This window comes from Lucilia sericata, unplaced genomic scaffold (assembly GCF_015586225.1).
Source record: "Lucilia sericata isolate MDLA Ls3-8-SP2 unplaced genomic scaffold, ASM1558622v1 Contig000420F_arrow, whole genome shotgun sequence".
NCBI classification, from domain to species: Eukaryota; Metazoa; Arthropoda; class Insecta; order Diptera; family Calliphoridae; genus Lucilia; species Lucilia sericata.
In genome coordinates, this window is record NW_023994437.1 from 119,635 (window position 1) to 142,396 (window position 22,762).

At 30.2% G+C, this 22,762-nt stretch overlaps 1 protein-coding gene across 3 annotated transcripts in view; it reads left to right on the forward strand.

Moving 5' to 3' along the window:
• LOC119604719 (serine-rich adhesin for platelets) overlaps positions 1 to 22,520 on the forward strand; it is a 75,586-nt gene extending 53,066 nt beyond the window's left edge. For 2 of the 3 annotated variants that reach the window (XM_037957514.1, XM_037957513.1), the window contains exons 3-13: positions 7,745 to 8,540; positions 8,664 to 8,825; positions 9,544 to 10,327; positions 10,443 to 12,016; positions 12,541 to 12,693; positions 12,789 to 14,193; positions 14,266 to 14,439; positions 14,506 to 14,807; positions 14,873 to 15,182; positions 18,432 to 18,827; positions 19,121 to 20,506. In XM_037957514.1, the coding sequence (XP_037813442.1) occupies positions 7,745 to 8,540; positions 8,664 to 8,825; positions 9,544 to 10,327; positions 10,443 to 12,016; positions 12,541 to 12,693; positions 12,789 to 14,193; positions 14,266 to 14,439; positions 14,506 to 14,807; positions 14,873 to 15,182; positions 18,432 to 18,827; positions 19,121 to 19,152 (6,088 nt within the window). In that variant the 3' untranslated portion in view covers positions 19,153 to 20,506. Of the gene's footprint in view, positions 1 to 7,744; positions 8,541 to 8,663; positions 8,826 to 9,543; positions 10,328 to 10,442; positions 12,017 to 12,540; positions 12,694 to 12,788; positions 14,194 to 14,265; positions 14,440 to 14,505; positions 14,808 to 14,872; positions 15,183 to 18,431; positions 18,828 to 19,120 lie in introns of all 3 variants that reach the window. The other variant, XM_037957515.1, reaches the window with a different exon arrangement.
• The last annotated feature ends 242 nt before the right edge of the window (positions 22,521 to 22,762 follow it).

Below are 22,762 nucleotides of genomic sequence, written 5' to 3' on the forward strand. Positions count from 1 at the left end.
TGATAAATTACATCCATGACAAATTTATTTTTTAAGCGCTGGTTTCGTTTCTTTACATGTAAACAATCAAGTTTAACAAAGTAGGCAACCTTTACCAGAACTAACTGTAAAACTGTAAACATGTGAGTTAGTGCGACAATGACTTAGGTTTTGTTTGGTTTAGGTGAAGTTTGTTGTAATTTTGGAACTAGCGCAACAGCAGCAATAAACTTTTATACATTGGATGTTTCAATAGAGTTTGTATGTATGTATGCATAATAAGGTAGATATTTTAATGTAACTAAAAGACTAGATATATCACTTGACAATGAAGAGCTTTTGGTAAAGTCAACTTACACACCGATTTGATTAAAATTTTACACCAGTTATTTTTAGACACTAATAAAACAAAATAAGACTCATTTGAAGAAAATTGATATTTTTGGGCACCTCTATTGTAAATGCTGTATACATACAAATGTATGTAACTATGTACTTCTTTGTAACATACTACTTATGTACATCTAGATGTAGCCAGTTAGGCTACAAAAATAACATAAATAGTATAGCATTCCTGACCTAGTCAACCAATAACAACAAACAGCAACTGTAAGAGCTATTTTGTCGATAAAGTTGAAGTTACCACTATGTTAACCGGCTTCCTAGGCAAGTAGAAAAAACGATTTACACTTAAAGAAACTGATGAAAAATTAAAATGAACATTTAGAATCAACTAGCTTCTATTTGATCAATACAAAAAATATTGGTAACATTACATGTAAATAATTATTTTCTTATCCTGTTTTGCATTACATATATGTATATTAGAAATTGTTCTCCTTTCCAATAATTTATGTTAGCATTTAAGAAATTTAAATTACTTTTAATAATTATTAAATGCATTGATCAAAACTACAATATTTTTTTCGGTGTATTTTATGGCAAGGACTGCGAAAGCAATTTAAACAAATCGAGTTAATATAAAAATCTTGTTGCACAGAATAAAAAAGCTTAACAAGTTTTTTTTTATTTTTTGTACTTCATTGAACAAGTTTTTCTAATATTTCCCAGCAAAAAATTATGCAAGTCATACTTTAGTTTGATGGGGAGATGTTTGTAACATCAAATCCGAAGAAATATACAGACTTAAACACTAACAACTAACAGTCCAGAAGCACATAATTAGTTTTGAACTTTATTTGAACAAATTTTGCTAAAATTTACATAAGACATGTATTATACATATTATGTATATTTCATTATTTAAAACTTCCAAATATTGCATTAAAGAAATATAATATTTGCTATTGTATGAGGACTTTATTGGCATACTGTGTATATTTACATATATTGTAAAACTAAATGATACAAGATTACAAATCAATCGGATAATGATAACCAGTAATGGATATTTTTTAAATATTAATATTTTTAACACTTTTTAAATAAATCTATAAGCTATAAAACGTTAATGGCGAATGGAAAACAGTCACGTTACAAGCGCTTTCTAAAAAAAGGATAAAACATGCAAAATCGTGTATAGGGACGCAAAATGCTGATAATTTGTAATTTTTCATTTAGAACCTTGCTATGTTTGAAGGTATGTTTAATGTACCAACATATCGTCATCTAAAACATTTTTAAAATGTTACAGGAGAAGCATAAAACTATTTAGAAAGTATTGTTTATATCAACGCGATTTATTTGTAGTAAATAAACAAAATGTTTAATAGTGAAACCTATCATTTGTTATGATAGTTGACAATGGCGTATATAAAAATGGATAAATTGGACTTTATACCTTTATATAATGTATATAAACTAGTTTGATTACACAAGTAATGCGTATTGTTGAGACGTTCTTATTTTATTTTACCTCCTCATTTTATAAAACGAAACTTTCGTTAACGTAAGAAATTTGTATGAAGATACTGGGAAATTTTTGAAATCGTGATGATCTAGCATTTAAACTAGATTTTTTTAACGTATAGATCAAAATCTGAACAATGATTGGAAAGGCGTTATTAAGGTAATTAGTATCCAATTAAGTTCACCGATTACTCCTGAATAAAATAACTGAATCAAATAATTAGAAGGTCATTTATTATAAGAATTTTAAAATACTACTGTTATTGCCACTAATAGGTATGAGAGAACGTATTTGAGATCTCAAGCTCCGTTAATTCGGTTAAAATATTTTTTGTATGCAAACTGTCAATTTATCCTTAGGATAAAATATAACCAGATATTGAAATAATAGGGATAAGTCGGTTTCATAAGAGCCAAAAGCAGAATTTTACCATATATAGTTTTGTATTAATTGTGAACCTACCTCAAAAACATTTTCAACAAAAAAATGTAAACTTCTTAGATATAAAAAAGGAAAACACATACAATGACAACTTTTTCGCAGCAAGAATGTTAACTTGCATAACGCACTTTTTATTGCCCATGTTCGCATATGATAATGAGCACTATGAAAATATTAAGGGGTGGGTATGTTTTTTGCTGCTCATCGGATAAAGGGGAACACTTAGAAAATGAAACAATACTGCACTTAATTTACTTTTTATTACGTTTTATTATTTAATCAGTTTTCCAAAAATTATCATATCTGTTTTAATCTGGTCAAGTTTATTAAAGTGAGAAAATGGCAATTGAGTAAGTTTATCACAATTCTCGAGATTCCAATTTTAAAAACTTCAATACAGGAATTTATATAAATTACTAGAGTTGTGCATAATAGGAGAAATGTTGAAGCTGTGTGTAGTATAATGACATACATATATAATTTTTAAATCAATATTTCTTTATAAACTCATTAAAATCTAATTTTATATTGTCACTTAAAACGCTAACGGCCTTAACCAATAATACATTCGAAATCATTTTTTTCATTGATTGGATTGTAACAAAACGAATGTCCGACCAAAATTTGCCATTAAAAAAAAAAAAACAAACGGCCCTATCTACTAAAGTAGTTATGTATTAGTGTCTCGTGAACAACTCTATTGTAGGAATATCGCTCAAACGATTCCCATTAATTTAATTGCTGAATACGAGAAAAATATAAAATTATTTTTTTAAGGTCATCATTTTCCTACCAGTGATTGATCTTGACGTCAGTACAATATGTAGAAAGGTTTCTTATTTTTTCAAAACAGGTCTCAAAAATTCCCTAATTTTGAGGTTATCGCGGAAAAAATAATTATATTTTTTTAAATAAACAGTTATATATATTGTACAATAGGTTAAAAATTTTGGAATTTTTGAGACCCATTTGGAGTGAATTTGAGTTCTTGAAAACAGTCATATTTTCACTGATTTTGTGCAAAGGTTTTTCATTAGTCTCTTCTTCAAATTGGATGTAAATTTATTATTTTGGACAATAGGACTTCTAGGGTGAATAAAACGCTCTTTTACCTCATTAACTAAGAGCGCTACAATCCAAAGTACAGTGCGTTCTAACTGAATAGTTCTGAATTTTAGAGAATGCATCAAGGAAGCATAGAATTGAATGCAGCAGTAGTAATGATAATGACGATTATTACATTGCATTATATTCACTTAATTGTATTGCATGTATGTATATGTAATATATTGCATTGTAATCATTGCTAATCGCTGTGAGACTTATGTATTTATGTTTGCATGTATGAAAGTAAATACACGATGTACGTATGCATACTTGTGTTTATGTATATACATACATATGTACTGTAGAGAGAAGTAAATGTGTCACTGGTTGTTATTTAAGCTTTAGGTTGTTTTGGCTTTTATTCTTGTCATTTTTTATGTACGTGTGAGTAGAATGTCAGTGTATTTGTGTTGTTGTTTTTTAGTTGCATTGCAAGTTTTGATTCGAGTTTGTTGCGTTGCATTGCGTTAGGTTAGGTTTTTATTCGTTTTCGGATGTTCTGTTCTGCTGCTGTTTTCTGTGTTTTATGTGTTTCAAATATGACGTCAATACTAAATAAGATACATACATACATATGCATTTATTTGTCTGTATGAATGTACAGCGAAAGAATGCGATATAATTAACAATAATAACAACAACAAGTCTGTTGTATAGCAATAACAACAATCAGTTTTTACACAAAAATAAAAAAGGAAAAAATGCAGGATAGGTTGGCATGGCCAACATGTCTTGAAGTGGAATTAAAGTACATACATATGTACATTAGGGAAATAACTAATTTGGCGAAATTTTTGGCATACCACCACGAGATGGGCAATGTTGTATAATTATTGAAAATAATTTTTTTTTTGGTCATTTGAAATCAAAAACATCACGCACCAACCTCAATTTCTAATATAAAGCACATTTTTTTTTAATTTTTTATTTTAAGATTAAAATATTTATACCTATATGGGCAATTTTTACTTAGAAGTATACTTTTGTCACATCGCGACTCACAGAACTTTTTGATTTTTACGCAAATATGCTGTTACCTATTTGTTTTGACCATACCTCCGATTCTTCTGGACCGATTTTACTGGTTTTAAAGAACTATATTCTTAAAAGCATATTTAAATTAATTATCTAAGATTTGGATTCCGAAGACATTTGGAGCCTTTTAAAAACAGACGGACAGACATTTGGTGCAACCGCGAAAAAATTATAATGTAGTTTCTCATAGTTTTTAATACTCTATTCAATTATGATAGTTATATCCCTAATGTAAATACATATGTATATACATACAAATTTTAGTACATATGTATGGTGATTTTATGAAGAAAAAAGCTTTATTTGAAGAGAAAATAAGAAACCAGACGATTTTTTCTACATTAAAGGCCTACAACAAGAAAAATATATAAAACCTTAAATTATAAAGAGAATAATCAAAACAAGGCGAATAAAGGGCGATAACCTTTTTACATCGATCAGATACAGGGATGCTGGTGATGATAAATTTTAACCAATCCTTTGTCAAAAAATAAGTCATTAACATTAATGGTAAATATTTAACTCGTATATCCAATTTTTTGGAAAAATTCTACCAAGTTTAAAGAACAATGTTCTCTTTAACATAATCTATTACAAATGCAAAAATGTTGGCAAAAATATTTATTTTTCACAAAACTTTATCGCTTTTGGTGCGGGAACTTTTTTTACGATCGCGTGGAAATAAAATCATATTCTATAACATAACACGGCCCACACACAAGGTCTTTTGATCTTTTTTGATACTCGTAAAAATTGCAAAATGTACATACATACATATGTATGTACCAAAGACTTCTTTATAAAATTAATTATAAAAGTTCTAAACTGCAACCATAGAATATTATACATAGGTCTTTGAAAATTACGATGTATTATAACAGCTTTCTAAATTTTGTATTGGAGGTACATACTATAAAAAATCCTGAAACGGCTTTTACGATTTTCTCCATATGATGATTACATTTTTTCGGGGCTTCGAAAATTTTAATCAACATTTTATTCATAATTTTTTACGGAATAGACCTATTTTGCTAATTTTTCCATACCAAACTGGCTAGGAAAACAATCAATATTTTGAGTGAATTTAATAAATTTCTATTGGTCACGTGAGCGTATTTTACATGTTAATACGTTTTTTATATTTTATAACATTCTCAGTGTTCTACACAGAATGAAGATGGTGTTCTATCGGACACCACATGTTATTAATGATGTTTTACCCATTAAAAAATGCATGTTATTATAAGTCCACCAAAGGCTGTAGGCAAGAGGGCAACATTTATTAATATCAGATTTAGATACTCAAACATTATTATGAAATAAACTTTTATTTTCACTTGACTAATTATTTATTAGTCATTGCACCTGTATGACATGTTTTTGTTTCAGTTGAAATTAAAGTAAAAATTCCAACGTTCCCGTAGATGGCGCGTCAGTAAATATTTGTTTTTTAAACCACATTTGTTGCCTACTCCGCAAATTTTAATTCAAATTCATAGTTAAAATATAAAAATAAAACACCTCTCAAATATAAAGCTAATACATACTTCTATGACTACGATTTTGTGTGTTTTTTATAAACGGCCGACATACAACAACTACTATTATTGTTATTATTGCTGTTATTGTTGCTATTGCTTATGCTGACTGCCTCATTGCAAATCTAGGTCATGGATGAAAGAAAAAGCGCTGTAAAGTGGGTCATGAATATTGTTTCACTCACGTTCAAGTGTATTTCGAATTTTTGCTTATTTATATATTTGTTTTTGCGTGTTGATATTTTTTTATTCTTTTGTGTTTGCAAAAATATTCGTTTTTTATTTGTTTTGATTTTGCTGTATGATTCAATATATTATTTGTCATTATAAATCACAAAGCAGGAGAGTAAAATTAAAAATAAAATTGTTAATTTTTAATTATTTTCTCATTTGTATGACTGAAGTCATATAATGCTTCGAAATAAGGTACTATGTATAATTTGCATAAGTATAGATTGCTTAAGTAAGAAAAAAAATAAAATAAATAAATATAAACATAGTTCTTAGTTCTTAATTACGTCCTTAGCTTCCAATATTATTATTTATCCAAATTTATTGTCTTTCTAAATTATATTATTACATAGCTTCAAATTTATTAAAGAATAAAATGACGTCAAAGTCTAGGAAATATCTTAATATCCATTTAAAAACATTTGTAAAGATTTGTTCCATTTTTAACATAAAATATTAAAAACCTTAACTTTTATATAAAAATTAAAAATAGATTTGTAAATTCGTACATTCAATATAACAAAAATATTTCCATGAGGAACAAACAAGGGTGGAGTCCTTTAGTATCTCTTCCAAATTTAGTATCTAAACTTGTAAAATATAAATTTTTTGGTCTTAGAAAATAAATCTGCTTTGAAAGTTTTTGTTAATACACTTTGAAAAAATTTATGCGTTCAGTTTATAATGCAACACGTTGCAATAGCATTAAGTATGTCCAACTACATTGAAAGCAGCTAATTTTTATGTTTTCTTATCTCCAATTATTAAAGTTTTGTGCTGAGTCATTAAGAAATATAAAACTACCGTAAAAATCTCAATGTCAAAAATTAACTAAATAGAGCTATTGTATTTTTCAGGGCCAAAAATATGCTATTTTTGTTTAAATTTAATTAAATTTTTCATAAAAATAATTGTTAATTTTAAAAGCACCTATCTAACCATTTCTTCAAATTCTGGTAGAATGCCGTACAACACATCATAATTCTAACAATATGTATTTTAATTATCTTTTACCTTATTTTTATTTGCATAAAATGCTACATTAATTAGAAGTGGTTACTACTTTTACATACATAACATACATACATACATACATACATACATACATACATACATACATACATACATACATACATACATACATACATACATACATACATACATACATACATACATACATACATACATACATACATACATACAATTCTTTTAGAATGGAGTTACTTTATGTCTTCTAAATTAGAAATTTTGAATATAGTGATTCGATGTTTACTTATACTGAATTCATAATTATTCATAATTAATCAATTAAATAAATTTTTTATGTATACAAAATTTCAATATATATAATATATGTAAATATATATTATAATATATGTGAATAAATAATAAAATTCCCTAGAAATGTCGTAAATTAAAATAAATGTGTAAATAAATAAAGTTGAAAAAATTAGTTCGCGATATTTCACTAATATCTGTATAAATGTTATGAATTTCTTTCCTTTTACAATTTTTAAAATTAATCTATTTTCTTCGATTACAGGCTTGGCCCATCTGATTTACCAAACCATTGGGCATCAACATTATCCACAGCAACAAAATCATCAACAAGTACAACACAAACAGAAACTGACTTCTCAACAAATATTACAAATAATTTCACAACAAATTCAACGCTATCAGCAACAGCTACAACAACGACAATTTCAACTCAGACATCGGCACCAACGAATACAACGCCAGAAACAGAATTTAGTTCAGCAGCGATTAACAACATTTGCAAGCTGCCGCGTTCATCGCCGACTGCAGCAACAGCTGCTGTAACGGTTTCAAACGCTGGATCAGCAGTGTTAGGGCTGGCACCGGTAGTTCCAACCTCAGCCGGTGTTGTACCCCTCCCCACCACTATAGGTAGTGTTGGCAGCGCGGGAGGCGGTGGAGGGGCTGCTACAACATCATCAATTATTGCCAACCATAGAACCAATACAACAACAACGGATTCCATTAACAGCGTTTCACCTACGGCAGCTGCAAATGTGCTTTTAGCCAGATTTTCTGCTTTACATCAGCACCATCAACAACAACAGCAACATAACGTATTTTTAAACAATAACCATTCATTGCTTAATAATAGCAACAATTTGTTGCCTTTGCATTTGCAACATCATCAACAACAACAACACCCTTCATTGCATAAAGCTGCTACAACAGCTGCCAACATAGCTGCCGCTTTACAACGTTCTGCCAATATGAATGCGGTGGCATCACCGATCTCAACCAATTCCACGACGTCGTCGAATCGAAAAATTCGAAGGAAAAACGATTCCAAAGCTAATTTGGTAAGTTTTGTTTTCAAATTTAAAAATACATTTTCAAAAAAGATTAAATTATTTTTTTTTAATAATTTAAGTAAAATGACGATTTAGGTCCACAACATTTTTTTAATGAAATATTTTTTTTAGCCTCAATCCCAAATAAATAAGTGCAACAATGAGAAGCGACGTCGCGAGTTGGAAAATAATTATATCGAGCAACTCTCAGAGTTTTTGCAACTTAATAAGCGAGGCGATATGTCCTCAACCAAACCGGATAAGGCGGCTATACTAAATCAAGTTGTGAAAACGGTAAGTGTAGCTTGAAATAATTTGTCTTGTCTACTCTCTTTATCGATAATTAAAAAACCAAACGTAATAGAAAAAGTAATAGAAAACAATGAATTGAACAATGGATTCAATCATATGTTTTCATGTAAGTAAAACATTTTTTAAGACATTTTACTATTTTTTAAAAGACTTTCAAATAGATCACAGGATTTGAAAAATAAAACTTGATATTAAATTTTTATTTATTAAATCTACGTGAAACTTCGCTTTAACACCAAAAATAGTACACATTTTTGAAAATATACAAAACTATATGAAAGATTTTAATATGACACGTATTTTCTAGTACTTAATTCAAAAATCCCAAATTTTGGATTATGCAGTCTTGTAGTTTTATGCGTTTTTAAATTTTAAATTGCTCGTCCCCAAAAAAGTTTTCAGCGAATAATACGTTTGCAAAAAGTAATTTTATACATATATAATACATAAAAACACTTACATATTTCAATTACTTTATTTTTTGGAAACATACATACATATACATATATTTAAATCATATATATGTACATTCCGCTGATATGCGTCATAACTAAAGAAAAAAATCTTCAAATTAATTATATATTTATTGATTTCCGCGATATTAGTACTAAATTCTAAAAGTTATATACATAAATAACTGTCTTTATGATTTATTTTTAAAACAATCAATTACATATTTTTAATTTGTTTCTCCTTATAGTATCGTGATATTTGCGACAGAGGCCAAAGTCGTGATATTTCTTCGTCTTCGTCAACACCGGCATCGACAGGAACCACAACATCACCATCGACTACAACATCTTTATCAACGGCAACCTCGGGCAATAGTACGATAACCAATAATAACAGTAATAACCAAAACACCTCAACACGCTGCAGTCGTTGTGCCACTGATAACTGTTCAATACATCCGGTGCAACAAGGTGAAGTGTCATCTACAGAACCACCACTGCCAGAGCCATCACTGCTAAACGGACAAGTGCCTGAAATTTCGGCATATTTTGAAGCATTGGAACATTACATTTCATCGGTAGGTTGGGTTCTGCTGCAGGTTAATTCAGCTGGAATTATTGAATCGTGTACGCAGAATATACGAGAACTGATTGGTTATGAAAAACAAGAGTTATATCGTCAACCATTGTATATGTATCTATACCCAGGAGATCATGCCAAATTAGATCCTATCATAAGTAATATGTCGTCATCTTCGTTGGGTGGAGGCAATGGCAGCGGTGGAAGTGGCAATGGCAACATTCATGATGTTAATTCAGCATGGGGTCTGGGAGGTGAAACAGAAGACCATACTAGTAATTGTAGTAAACCGGAGCGTAGCAATTCGACCAAAGTTCGAATGCTAGTCAAAGATATACGTTCATCAACACAAACCTCAGGATCTTCAACGACCACAAATAATGATAATAGTAATTCAATGGACCAAAAACCAAAATATGAAGAAGTTGTTTTAATGGCTGCTCCTGTCAAAGGTGTGTATTAAGAAAGATCTAAAACTTACGCACAATAATTCGGGAGTTATCGTAGTTTTTAGTTTATTTAATTTATTTTTCTGTTATTAATTTAAGATATTGATATTTCTTTTAGACGATGGTGATTCGACATCAGTTTTGTGTCTTATAACAAGGCCCGAAGATGAATCACCTTTGGAAATGAATATTCAACAGCATGTTCAACATCCCACTATCGAACAAGTAACCTTTAAATTAGATATTCATGGCAAAATTATAACCTTGGATGCAACCACTTTAAGGGAACCTTTTAAAATGCATCTATCGCAATGGTCAGGTCGGTTGCTACAGGATTTGTGTCATCCTCAGGATTTATCCGCACTAAAGACGCATTTACGTGATATACAGGATTCCACCGCCGGCCTTAATGCTTTAAATGCCTCGCAGTCACCCGGAAGCGGAGTAGGTATAAATCCACCTATATCGAATGTTACATCTAAACCATTTCGTTTACGTTTGGGAGCACCGGATGTCTATGTACACGTAAAGGCAAATTCAAGATTGTTTATTAATCACACACCTGGAGAAAGTGACTTTATCATGTCGGTGCAGACATTGTTAAATACCGAAAGTGATATGAATAGTAATAACACCGGTATGATGTCTGGTAACAGCGGATTGTTAACCACAGGGATGGCTGCGATGTCTCCCGGATCTTCTTTGGTATCCTCGTTAGTTTCTAATTTATCTATGGACTCGTTTGTTAACAACAACTCAGTTTCTTCACCGCTGGTTAATGTCTCAGGTTTAGGGGGATTGGTAGGTGGCGGAGGTATGCCTCCGCATACAACCCAGACTACAAATGTGGGTGGTCCTCTAATGACATCGGCAGTTATTAATGGTACTGGTGGTGGTGTTAGTGGTTCTGGTGGAGGAGGTCCAGTTACAGTTAATAGCGGCTCTGGTATAAGCTCACAAAGGGCTGCTTACACAACTACTGCTACATCAGGGGTGGCTTCTAATAATTCTTCATTAGTTAATTCATTTACAGCTTCTCCTGCTGGCCACGAAGGTCCATCATTCTATAGTAATGAATTTGATTTAGACTTGCCACATTCCTCATTTGAAATTGATCCATCCGTCTCGGCATGGAATGATTCGAGACCAAATTCCCGAGCTTCTGTGACCACGCCTGTAAGTACACCGAGACCTCCTTCAGCGGGACATGGTTTTAGTCCGGCTGTGTGTCCCTCGCCCTCTACTCCTTACCAGTTATCATCACATTCGGCGGCTAGTTTGCCTTCTCCTCAGTCAAATGCGAGTCAAACAGGACCTGCAGTAAGCGGTGGGCCTGGACCATTTGGTTTTGGTTTTCCGGCATTTGAAAGTAATAGTGAGAAAGTGGATAAGGATGGTTTAAACAATAATAATGGCAACAGTAACAACAGCAATATGCCAAGTGTTAGTGGTGTAAGCATTACTGGAAATGTATCAAATGGTGGAAGTAATCAATTAATGTTGGGCAGCGGTGGTGGTTCCTTATTACCAACTAATCAACAGCAACAAGCTCAACCGCAACAGCAACAACAACAACATAATACAACCCAAAAGCCACCTACTGAATCGGAAAGGTTAAGACACTTACTCACTAATAAAGCTCACCCCTCCGCCACAAATTCTATACTTGGGCCAGATGGTGATGATACAAAGGTAAATTAAATTTTAATTCATATTCCTGTCTGTTCTGTAAATCGATTCGGTTTCAAAACCGATAAACTTTTATAACCGAATTTGGTGTTCTGCAAATCGAATTTTTATTTGAACGTAAAATTCAGAAAAACAATTACATTTTTAATGAAAAAGTGTTTAAAATGCCCATAGCATTTATATTAAGTTACAATTATATTAAAAAATGCAAAAAACTATTATTTAACTTATTTTATTTAAATTAAAATCGATTTACTTTCGACTAGATTTGTGTACTCGCTTTTAAAACGAGAAAAATTATGAGAACAGACAGGATTATGTACTTTGCTTCTGAGTATTAAATTTAATAAAACTAAAGTTAATAACATAAGTCGGAAACAAATTTTGCCGACTTTTAAATTTTGACGGTTAAATATCAACTTTTTTGGAAATTACATTTTTATTATCAAAAATAATACCCTTTAAAAATACAACAAGCTTTAGAAACCCGCAAACAATGTATAGTTTACTCGTATTGACTCTTTTAGTTTTACAAACAAGAAGAGGACAAGGAGAGTTTACAGTCCAACATGCCTGGAATGTTCAAAATGGGGCAAGGCCCGATTGGCCATGGAGCTATGGGAACTTCGCGTATGTTTAATATGCAAAAATCGAATTCCAGTAATCCCATGCTATTATCGGTAAGATTTATAAATATGTATTTCAAAAATAAAGTTAAACATTTGCAGCCCCGTACGACAGAAGCAATAAACTATTCGTATAATTTTTGTTTCAGTTACTTAAATCTGAAGATGATGAAAAAGGTGGTCCATCTATGGGGCGTTCTGGTGATATGGTTCGCGTCAAAGATGAACCACATGGATCTCATGGTGGTGCGCATAGCAATCCGAACAATTTGTCACCTGAAGATTTGAGACGCATTCTTAAACATCAAGGTGACCCTGCAATGACACGCAAACGTTCTTTAAATGACCCTGATGATGGTCTTTCTGCCAAAAGAAGCGATGATCGCCCCTCGAAATTATGTGAAAACAATAAGATGTTGGCTCGCCTATTAAGAAATCCTCCAAAGAATATAAGCATGAATATCCCTACTGGTATCAAGATAATTCCTGATAAAGTACCAGTTGCCGTTGGTCGTGTTTCCTCAACCCTTAGTGGTCTTAGTGCCGCATCTTCATGCAGTAGTAGTGTTAGTAGTGGGATGTCATCCATGTCTAATAAAAGTTCAGCAATAACAACAATGGCGGGGTCTGGTGCTCCTGCGGGTCCCGGGCGAGGAAGAGGACAACATAAGCACCAACAACAGCATACTTCAGACGTCTACCTCACTCAACAGCAACAACAACAGCAGCAAGGTTTGGATCCTATACCAGGTGGAACCAATTTACAACGACCACCTCAATCGCACCAACAAACTCATGGGCAAATGGAATTTTCTTCATCTTCTTCATCAACGGTGGATCATCCGTTTGCCACCCCTCCATTAAACACAACGGCCCCCTCAACAACATCTACCTCAACATCAAGTGCAACAACTGGTACCCCTCTGGCAGGTTTGGGCGATGGTGATTCCGAACTTTCCAAAATACTTGACAGTGTTATGGACTACGTTTCTGATGATCAGTCGTTTGCACCCTCTACCCCAACCGGTTTGACACCTCAACAAATTAATGAACGTTTGGCTATCAGCGAAATACAAAAATCTCTCATGGTAGAAACATCAGCATTTAGAAATGGCCCTAATGCCATTATTGGTTCTCAAACCGCCCAACAAATGTTACAACAACAAATGCAGCAACAACAACAGCATTCTCAGCTGCAGCCTCCTGCTTATCCAGGTAGTGGGATTCCAGGTGCTGGAGGAAATACCAATAGTATGACTCCACAGCAATTACAGCAGCAACAACAAATGCAAGTGATGCGCATGCAGCAAATGTTGGAAAACATGAGAGCGAATCAAAATTTCCAAAGACCACCTCCCAATTATCCAACAAGAGGTAGGGCACCTGCAATGAATGCGGTTGCAACACCTGGTGGAAGTATGTCTGCAACACAACGATATCGCACATTGGCTCAGCAACAAATTGTCCAACAGCAAAAGGAACGATTGTTGCAGCAGCAGCAAAAACAACACATGTTAGTGCCAGAGAATGCAACAGCTCGTAACGACCAATTGTGTAAGTTTTATAATTATAATTATTTTCTTTTAAATACAAAAATACAATTTGTTTTTTTTTGTGATTTTATAGGCTTAAATCCCAACATCGGTACTCTGCTCAATACAGTCGCTCCTAATGTAACATTGTCACGCACAAATATGCCTCCCGACTCACAATTAAGTCCGAATTTTGCCCAAACCATGATGCAACAACAATTAAGTCCGGGCCAAAGAAATGCTAATTTCAGTCCACAATCTAATACAGGTAACGTAGTTGCAGTTGGTTATTTATCGTAAAATTTTATAAAATATGATATAATTTGAATTCCAGGCTATGGCCCACAGTATTCCCAAAGTGGACAACGTTTATCACCTCAACAACAATTATCGCAGCAGGCATCTGCACAACAAGCGCAAATGGCATTCCAGAATAGTAACGCCGCCCAATTATCACCTAGACAACCGCATTTTGGCAACCAAGGTCCTAATACTCCCGCAAATGCTAACATACCTTCACCAGGTATAGCACCGAATGTATCACCACAACAGTGGTCAGCACAGGCTCCAGTAAATCCACAACAAAGAGCTCATTCACTGCAACAGCATAATCCTATGCTAAGTGCCCAATTACAGGTAGATTACAAACTTTATGGAAAAAATATAATATAAATAATAATTTCTTGCATATTAACTTTAAGGGAGTAAGTCCTTACAATGCCCGCCAATACCAACAACGAGGACGAAGTCTGAATTCGCCGAGTGGAGCGATGACGACAGGTCCGGGTGTTACATCGGGCCCTCAAGGTCCTGCAGCTGCTGGGTTGCAACGTCAAAATTCATTTCAAACTAATGATGGTGGCGGATTTGCAAACACAACACCGAATTCACCATCGCCACAATCTCCATATGGAGGTGGCAGTGTTTTTCAACAGCAACAAAATCAGCAGCAGCAAATGCAACGTATGCAACGACAAACAAGTATGCCGCAAGCTTCGCAACACCTGCCAGGTATGATTTTATCCCCCTTAAGATGTTTCTAAAATATTTAATTGTATGTTTGAATATGAAAATCATTACATTGAATATTCAATGGCTTTTGAAATATTCCAATATTTAAACGTTAGATTGCTTTTTATTTAAATGGAAAAACACCTTATTCATAACAAATTATCAAAGATTTATAGAACAATATTTGTCTCATAAACCTTTAATTGTTATTAATAAGGCCATTACAGTTTAAAGGCATATAGAGAGGCAATAATTTAAATAATTTTCATCACTTTTAATGTAAATTTAAATTAAACAATTTAGTAATATACTTTTTAATCTGCGGAAATAGGAAAAATGTTTAAGGTCCTTTAATAATTCTCTAAATGTAAACATGTAGAAATATGAATTTTAATCAGTGTAAAATCGAAAATATACATAGGATCTCCACGTTCTTTTGGTACAAATCACAACCAGAATCACACTCACAACAATAATAACAGTCATCAGCACCACCATCAACAACATCAGCATTCACATCATCTTCATCAAAACAATGGCAGTAGTGGTGGTCATGATAACACTGCTGTTGGCAACACTAGTCCACATGTCAATGTAAACGGTTTTACTACGACTTCTAGTAGTATGTTTTCCAATTTACATCAATCCACTAATAATTCAACAACTACTACATCATCGCAACAATCACCATTGTCGTCATCATTATCATCATTAACAAATGATTTTTATGGTCGCATCATGCAGACCGGTAAGCGGGATTAAATACAAGAACGTAACATTAAATGAATAACCAAAATACATACATATGTACAATATACCTGTAATAAATAGTACTTTAAAACATTGTATGTATGTATGTTTGCATATACACACATTTGTATGTATACATTAGAGGTTCCCAAAAAATATGAAATTTGTTTGGATGGGTCTCATTTTGTTCATTAGTATCTAAAACTAACTGGTGTAAAATTTTAGCTCACTTGAAAAGTGTAAAAATTCGTAAACGATAGGACATTTTTGATTTCTTCAAAAAATGTGCATTTAACAATATATTCCCTTAAAGTGTGGATCAATCTTATCTTCAAGAGTAAATTGTTTAACGAGGTAGTAAACATTTATATCGAAGGTTAAAACACAAATATATTAACCAATTTTCCACGCCACATATTCAAAAAATAATGCATTTTTTACATTTTTTTTTGTACAAGTGATGTAAACAAAAATGTGTATACCTCGTTGGAAAGACAACTTTCCATAGAAGATAAGATTTGGAAATGTGGAAATAAATAAAAATATACTTTAAATGGCATACATTTTGAAGAAAGCAGAAAAGGTCGATTTCTGGCACTGAATCCTGTAATCCGATTGGGATAAAACTTTACACAAGTAAGTTTTAGAAATTAATAAATAAAATAAGTCCCATCCAAACAAAATGGATATTTTTGAGGCACCTCTAATATATGTATGTCTGTACAACGGATCAAAATTAATATACTTTGATAAAAATGGAAATAGTTCTAATCAGATCATACCAGTTTAACAAAGAATCAAGTTTCAAAGTGACACTAAACATAAACATACATATTTAAGAATAAATATGTTCATTTGAAATTTCATGCACTTAGTTGCTTTACAAAGTAAGTTTGTTTGGGTTCGGCATGTATAAATTACTTTTTCTTGCTTTTTATAATTTCTAACCCTTTTAGTGGAAATATTCTTCAAAGTTTCTATAAAATTCTTAAAAACAATATGGAAAAACTAGATGATTTTACAAAATCTATTGTATCTATGATTTTATAAATATATTGTACAGTTTTTCAATTTCCGTAAAACACTTAAATAATTAATTTTATGTCACGGGCGTAATAATTGTATAAGATTAATTGTAGAAATTTCAGATCTGGTAAGAAATTGTTTCCTTATTTTCGAAATATTTTTATAATTTTCCACTTGTGCGTATATATATGATATCAATTATGTGATACTACTTTTACACTTGATTTTTTATACACACATACACCACCAGTCCATTTAAACTATACTTTCAAAATTATATAAAAATTATTATACATACTAGGGGATTGCGAATGTCAGTTTAGCGAATGCACATAGTATAATTCAAGCTAATTTTAAAGGAAAAGTGAGAATTATAAAATTTATTTTGATAGAAAAAATCGAGTTGTAACTAAAACGCTAATTTGCATATGCGAAAGTGCACATTCGTTACGCCCCTAATACGTGCATACATTTATGATACATACATATATTTTTAAGACTAAACAATTTTGTTTTACGGATTAGCATCGCATGTAACCTGTCTTTTGTATTTACACATAAAATTAAAAAAATATCGAGGGACTATATATGTACCTAAGAGAAACATTTTTAGAACAATTTGTAATATTTAAATTTTCATTTCATAATGTCTGATTTTGGTATCTATCGCGTGAAGCCAAGAATAACATACATACCTAGTTTTAATTATAGTTTTTGCTAAAATTTAGGATGAGAGTATTCAATATAATCCCTCGATAAATCCCTTGCAAAAAATGCAAAACAGTCGTTTAATAGAGAAAAATATATTCTTTTATTAGCTCTGCGTGTTTAAACAAATAAAGATTTATTGTTTTATTGTTTTATATATATATATATATATATATATATATATATATATATATATATATATATATGTTTTAAAGCCACAAACTGGTAATGTGATATTCACTTTGTTTCGAACAAAATTGATTTCCGAATTTTTTCCCTTAATACTGAACTAATTCAAAACATAATATTTGTTTCCATTTTACACATTCTTTTAACAAAAACTTTATGTACATACATAGTAATGATAACTAGTTATCCAGAAAAAAAAAACTATATATAACTGTGTGCCAAACAGGCACCACACTGCAACTATTTATTTAATACATTTAGTTTTATGTACATTTAAATAATTTATTTTTTGATACCGTTATGCACCGTCCCTCTTTTATCAACTTAATTCTAATTAGCACACAAATAATTTATTTTGTAAAATAATTATTTTATATTTCACACATATTTATATTTAAATAAATAAAAAACTGTTATTGTTGTGTTGGTCTCCCTTACTGAAATATGAATTAAAAATCCCATTCATGTAAATATTATTTATACGTAATACATATTATATTATCAATATACTATAGTCTATGTAATAAATCAGATATAAAAAATAATATTTCTTTATTAATTTAAATCTGATTTTAGCTGGTAACCCCGCCTCTTCAGATTATGTTAAACAAGAACTACGAGCTGTTGTAAGTGGTCGAGCTGCAGCAGCTGCCAATTCGGGTGGAAATGGTGTTCCAGGGGGAGGAAATGGTCCTGGAGGAGGTGGCATACCCAGCGGTTTAAGAGTCGCTACTCCTCAAAGTCCACATGGACCACAAACTTCTCAGGGACCTATGTTAGGTACGAATAGTACGAATTCTATGGCCATGACACAACAGCAGCAACCACAAACATCAATAAGTAGTGGCAATGTTTCCAATAATTCAACAGTTGTAGCTAGTAGCGCTGGAAATGGCAGTGGAGGTAGTAACATTAATAATGCTTTATTAAACACACCACCAGATCCAACAATGGGTTTTAGTTTTGATCCACGTAAGTATTTACAGAATATTCTTAATAGTTTAAAAGTTTCTCAACGCAAAACCATTAAGATTTTTTTAAATATAAATAATTTATTTGAAAAATAAAGGCAGTGTCCTCCTTATTCATAAACCTTTGACAGGTTTTATATTAAAGATATAAAAGAGAATTAAATTTGCCAACATTAATGGGTTTATGAATATAAAAAACTTGACCTTTTAGTTAAAAATGGTTAAATAGAATAATACATGCTTTTCAACCACAAATTATAAATTTTATGTTTTTCTTTATTGAATTCATTTTAGAGGATTTTTTTGGTAGCAACTCTGCAAGGTGACCCTAAAATGTATTTTTACTCTAATGTGTCAACATTTAATGCCGACAACGCTGACGTGCATTCAACTTTATCCTGATACGATACATTCAAAATCAACTTTAATACAAACATCTACGATATTATGCAGATGTTACGTACGTACATACATATGTGTGTGTATTAATGTCGTATATCGTATATGCCTGTATCAACTACAACAACAACAACATACTACGTAACAATAAGGTGCAATAGTCCGTTTTAATTTTTTATTTCCTTTTTTATTTAATATATACAAACTAATAATAAAATTACTATTCGTATACATATACTCAAACACACAAAAACATACAAACACAGCGTTAGCATTTATTTAAATTAAATTTAGTCAAGTAAATCAATTAATGGCAAAATAAAATGTATATCTGCAACGCAGCACTCAGAGTTTTGCTTTTGAAACTAACGAAAAAAGAGAAACATTTTAAAAATTAAGTTGAAAAGGAAAATAAACAATTTACTGCATTTTTAATTAAAAGTAAGGGTTATAAAAACTGCAAAAAAAAAAAAAAACTTTTTTAAAACGATACTAAATTATATTATGTAAAAATAGTTGGAAATTTAAATAAATAATTGACATTTCATGAATAATTACCTTAACAAAATGCACTCTTGAAGAAAATAGGGTTTATAAAAAGAAAAATACAATTTTAAAATTTTTTGAATAATTTTCTAGAGAATTAATTGAAAAACAATACGCAAAACCAATTATTAAATACTTTTGTAATGCTAAGAACTTTTAATATTAAACTTATTATATTATAAATATATAAAACATACATATAAATAGAATAATTATGGGACTAACGAAATAACAAACACCTTTTTTGCGCCCCACATTTTCACTGATACCCCTTCCTCTTTTTAAACATTAATCAAATATATTATATATTAACTATATATTAATGTTATTATGTATTTAAAAATTAAAATAGCAAATTTATTTAAGAGCAAAGTCATGCAAAAGAAGAAAATTAAAATATATTATATATAAAAAATATATATATTTTAAATTAAGTTACACTTAAAGTTTACATTAAAAATGTGTACATATATACAATATACATATATGCATAAATACATAAGAAAAATTAAAAAAAGAATCGTGAAATTGTACTAAGACACATAATTTCATATTACACTACTGTATACCAAACACGTAAAACATATTTAAATAATGAAAAGTATAAAATGTTTTAATTCATGTTCTATTTTATCTATGTTATCGTAAAATCTTATTATACTATTCTGTTACGCGTACATATACATATTCTTTGAATATTTTTTATTTATTTTCTTTTTATTTAAGAAATAATGTTACAAAAAAAATAAAAAAGCAGAGCTTATCTTTATATATTATACATTATTAATCATTAAATTTGTTTGTGTAAAATTTAATCAAAATTGAATGAAAATCTTCTCACAAATTTGTTTGCAAAATATAGTTAAAGTATAATTGTTTCTTCACCTGTGATCAAATAAGATATAAAATATTTCGAAAATCAAGATAGACCCATCAATTACATCAATAACATCTGAGTATGTGTATAGGTGAACATATTTTAAATAAAAGTTGTTTTTTTATACTTGTAAAGATCTTGAGATCGATGCCTAATCGAAAAGTCACACACTTGATGAAATATAAATCACAATAGAGTTTTAATACAGACAAATATTTCGTCAACACTTTTTAAAATTTTACAGGAAAAACAAAAATCTAAATAAAATTAAAGCTATCCTAATATCAATAAACACGTTTGAATATTATGTTGCATTTTAGGACTTTCTGGCACTAGGAAATGACAAATTTTTTGTTGCGCCCTGTTCAATTTCATATTAATAAACTCGGTATTTTTGACAATGAGATCTACATGTATTTTGATGCTGTCGACCATTTTCAATCAAAAAGTCGATTCTAAATTTTTTGGTTGTTACGCACTTTTTCAATTCAGATTACAATTTGTTTACAGATTACCAAATATTCATTTATATATCACTCACGTTTATGAAAATGAAAAATGTATTTTTTGTTGTTTTATGTTCTATTCATGTGTGACAAGACAAAAATTCATTCCTGTATTTATAACATTTTATTTTTCTACAAAATTGAGAAAATTTTTGCTCTAGCATTCAAAAAAAAAAAACAAGTGTTTATGCTTATCATTTTGAATGTTCAAAATTGAATGAGAAATATTTGGGAGTGTTCGTCTTTTTGTAAATTTTGTTTTTAGTTTTACAAATAGTGTTTGCTATTTCTGAAATAAAGCGACATCATCATTTTAAAAATGTGATACTTTTAACTTTAAAATAATGTGTACGAGTATAGATTCGACTTTTATAAATATGATGTAGACTGTTAATTTAATCTCTAAAAGTTGAATGTATCAAATTTGTTTTCTTGTCCAATATTTGTTTACTATTTTTAATTTTTCCTAGTTTCCTTAAACATATTAAACTCCTATTAGAGAATTATATTTAAAGGCTATTGCAAAATGAAATTTATGCATACAAATATGTGAAAAACAAAATAAATTTTACAAATAAAACGAATGTCAAAGTGTTTTCAGTGTGATAATTTTCTATTTAACGGTCACCTTAATTTTAAAATCTGTAATAAAATAATATCTGAAAAGTTGCTTCAAAAATTATTTACTAACATTTTCAAAAAACAAAATATTTACATAAAAAATCCGCTTAAATTTGTTTATTTATGCATTCAGTTTCATTGTCGAACATGGTTATAACGAACTATATCTATAGCAGTGAACCTAGATTGTATTAAACTTGCTCATTTTGTGATAGGTATTCTGGTTCTTTTAATCTTGTTTTTATTCTATCTTGTGATTATTTAAAATGGACGACATCTTTTAGTTTAAGCATTTTCAATCAAAATAATAAGGTCTGGTAATGCAAAAGTTAAACAAAATTTGTACAAATAATTGCTATCAAACGGCTTTAATGAACTAAATTTGTCGGTCTCTACGAGTTCGTTATAACCGTGTGTGACTGTACACGTATTAGGTGTTTCCAACTTTATATAGACTTAAAATTTGATACAATTAAAAATGAATTAAAGGAATAGTGGAAGTTAATTAGGTTTATCTTACCTATTTCAGGGAAATATAAGTTGTTAAAAACAATCTTACGACATTAGGGCTTATAAATTCTTTTTGAAATGTGTTAGTAGATAAAAAACATCTTGTAAATAATTTTTTCTATAGAAAATTTATAATTTATGAAATATATTTTTTAATAACAAAAATTAGTTAATTTTTTAATAATGAATGTTGAAAACATTTAAAATGCTTTACTAACAAAACAAATAATAATCACGAAGATTAATCAAATAATTATTAATGTTTATACTATTTTGTATTTAAATTTAATATAATAAAATTATTAAATATAGCAAAACAAAACCAGAAAATATAATTTTGATAATTTATAATGTTATATTTGGTTTACGTTGTTTTATTTAAATTTTTTAGTAAAATTTGTATAAATATATTTTAAAGATTTCTTAAATATTTGTTTTATTGTTGTTTATTTATTTTTTTTTAATTTCATGCTTATA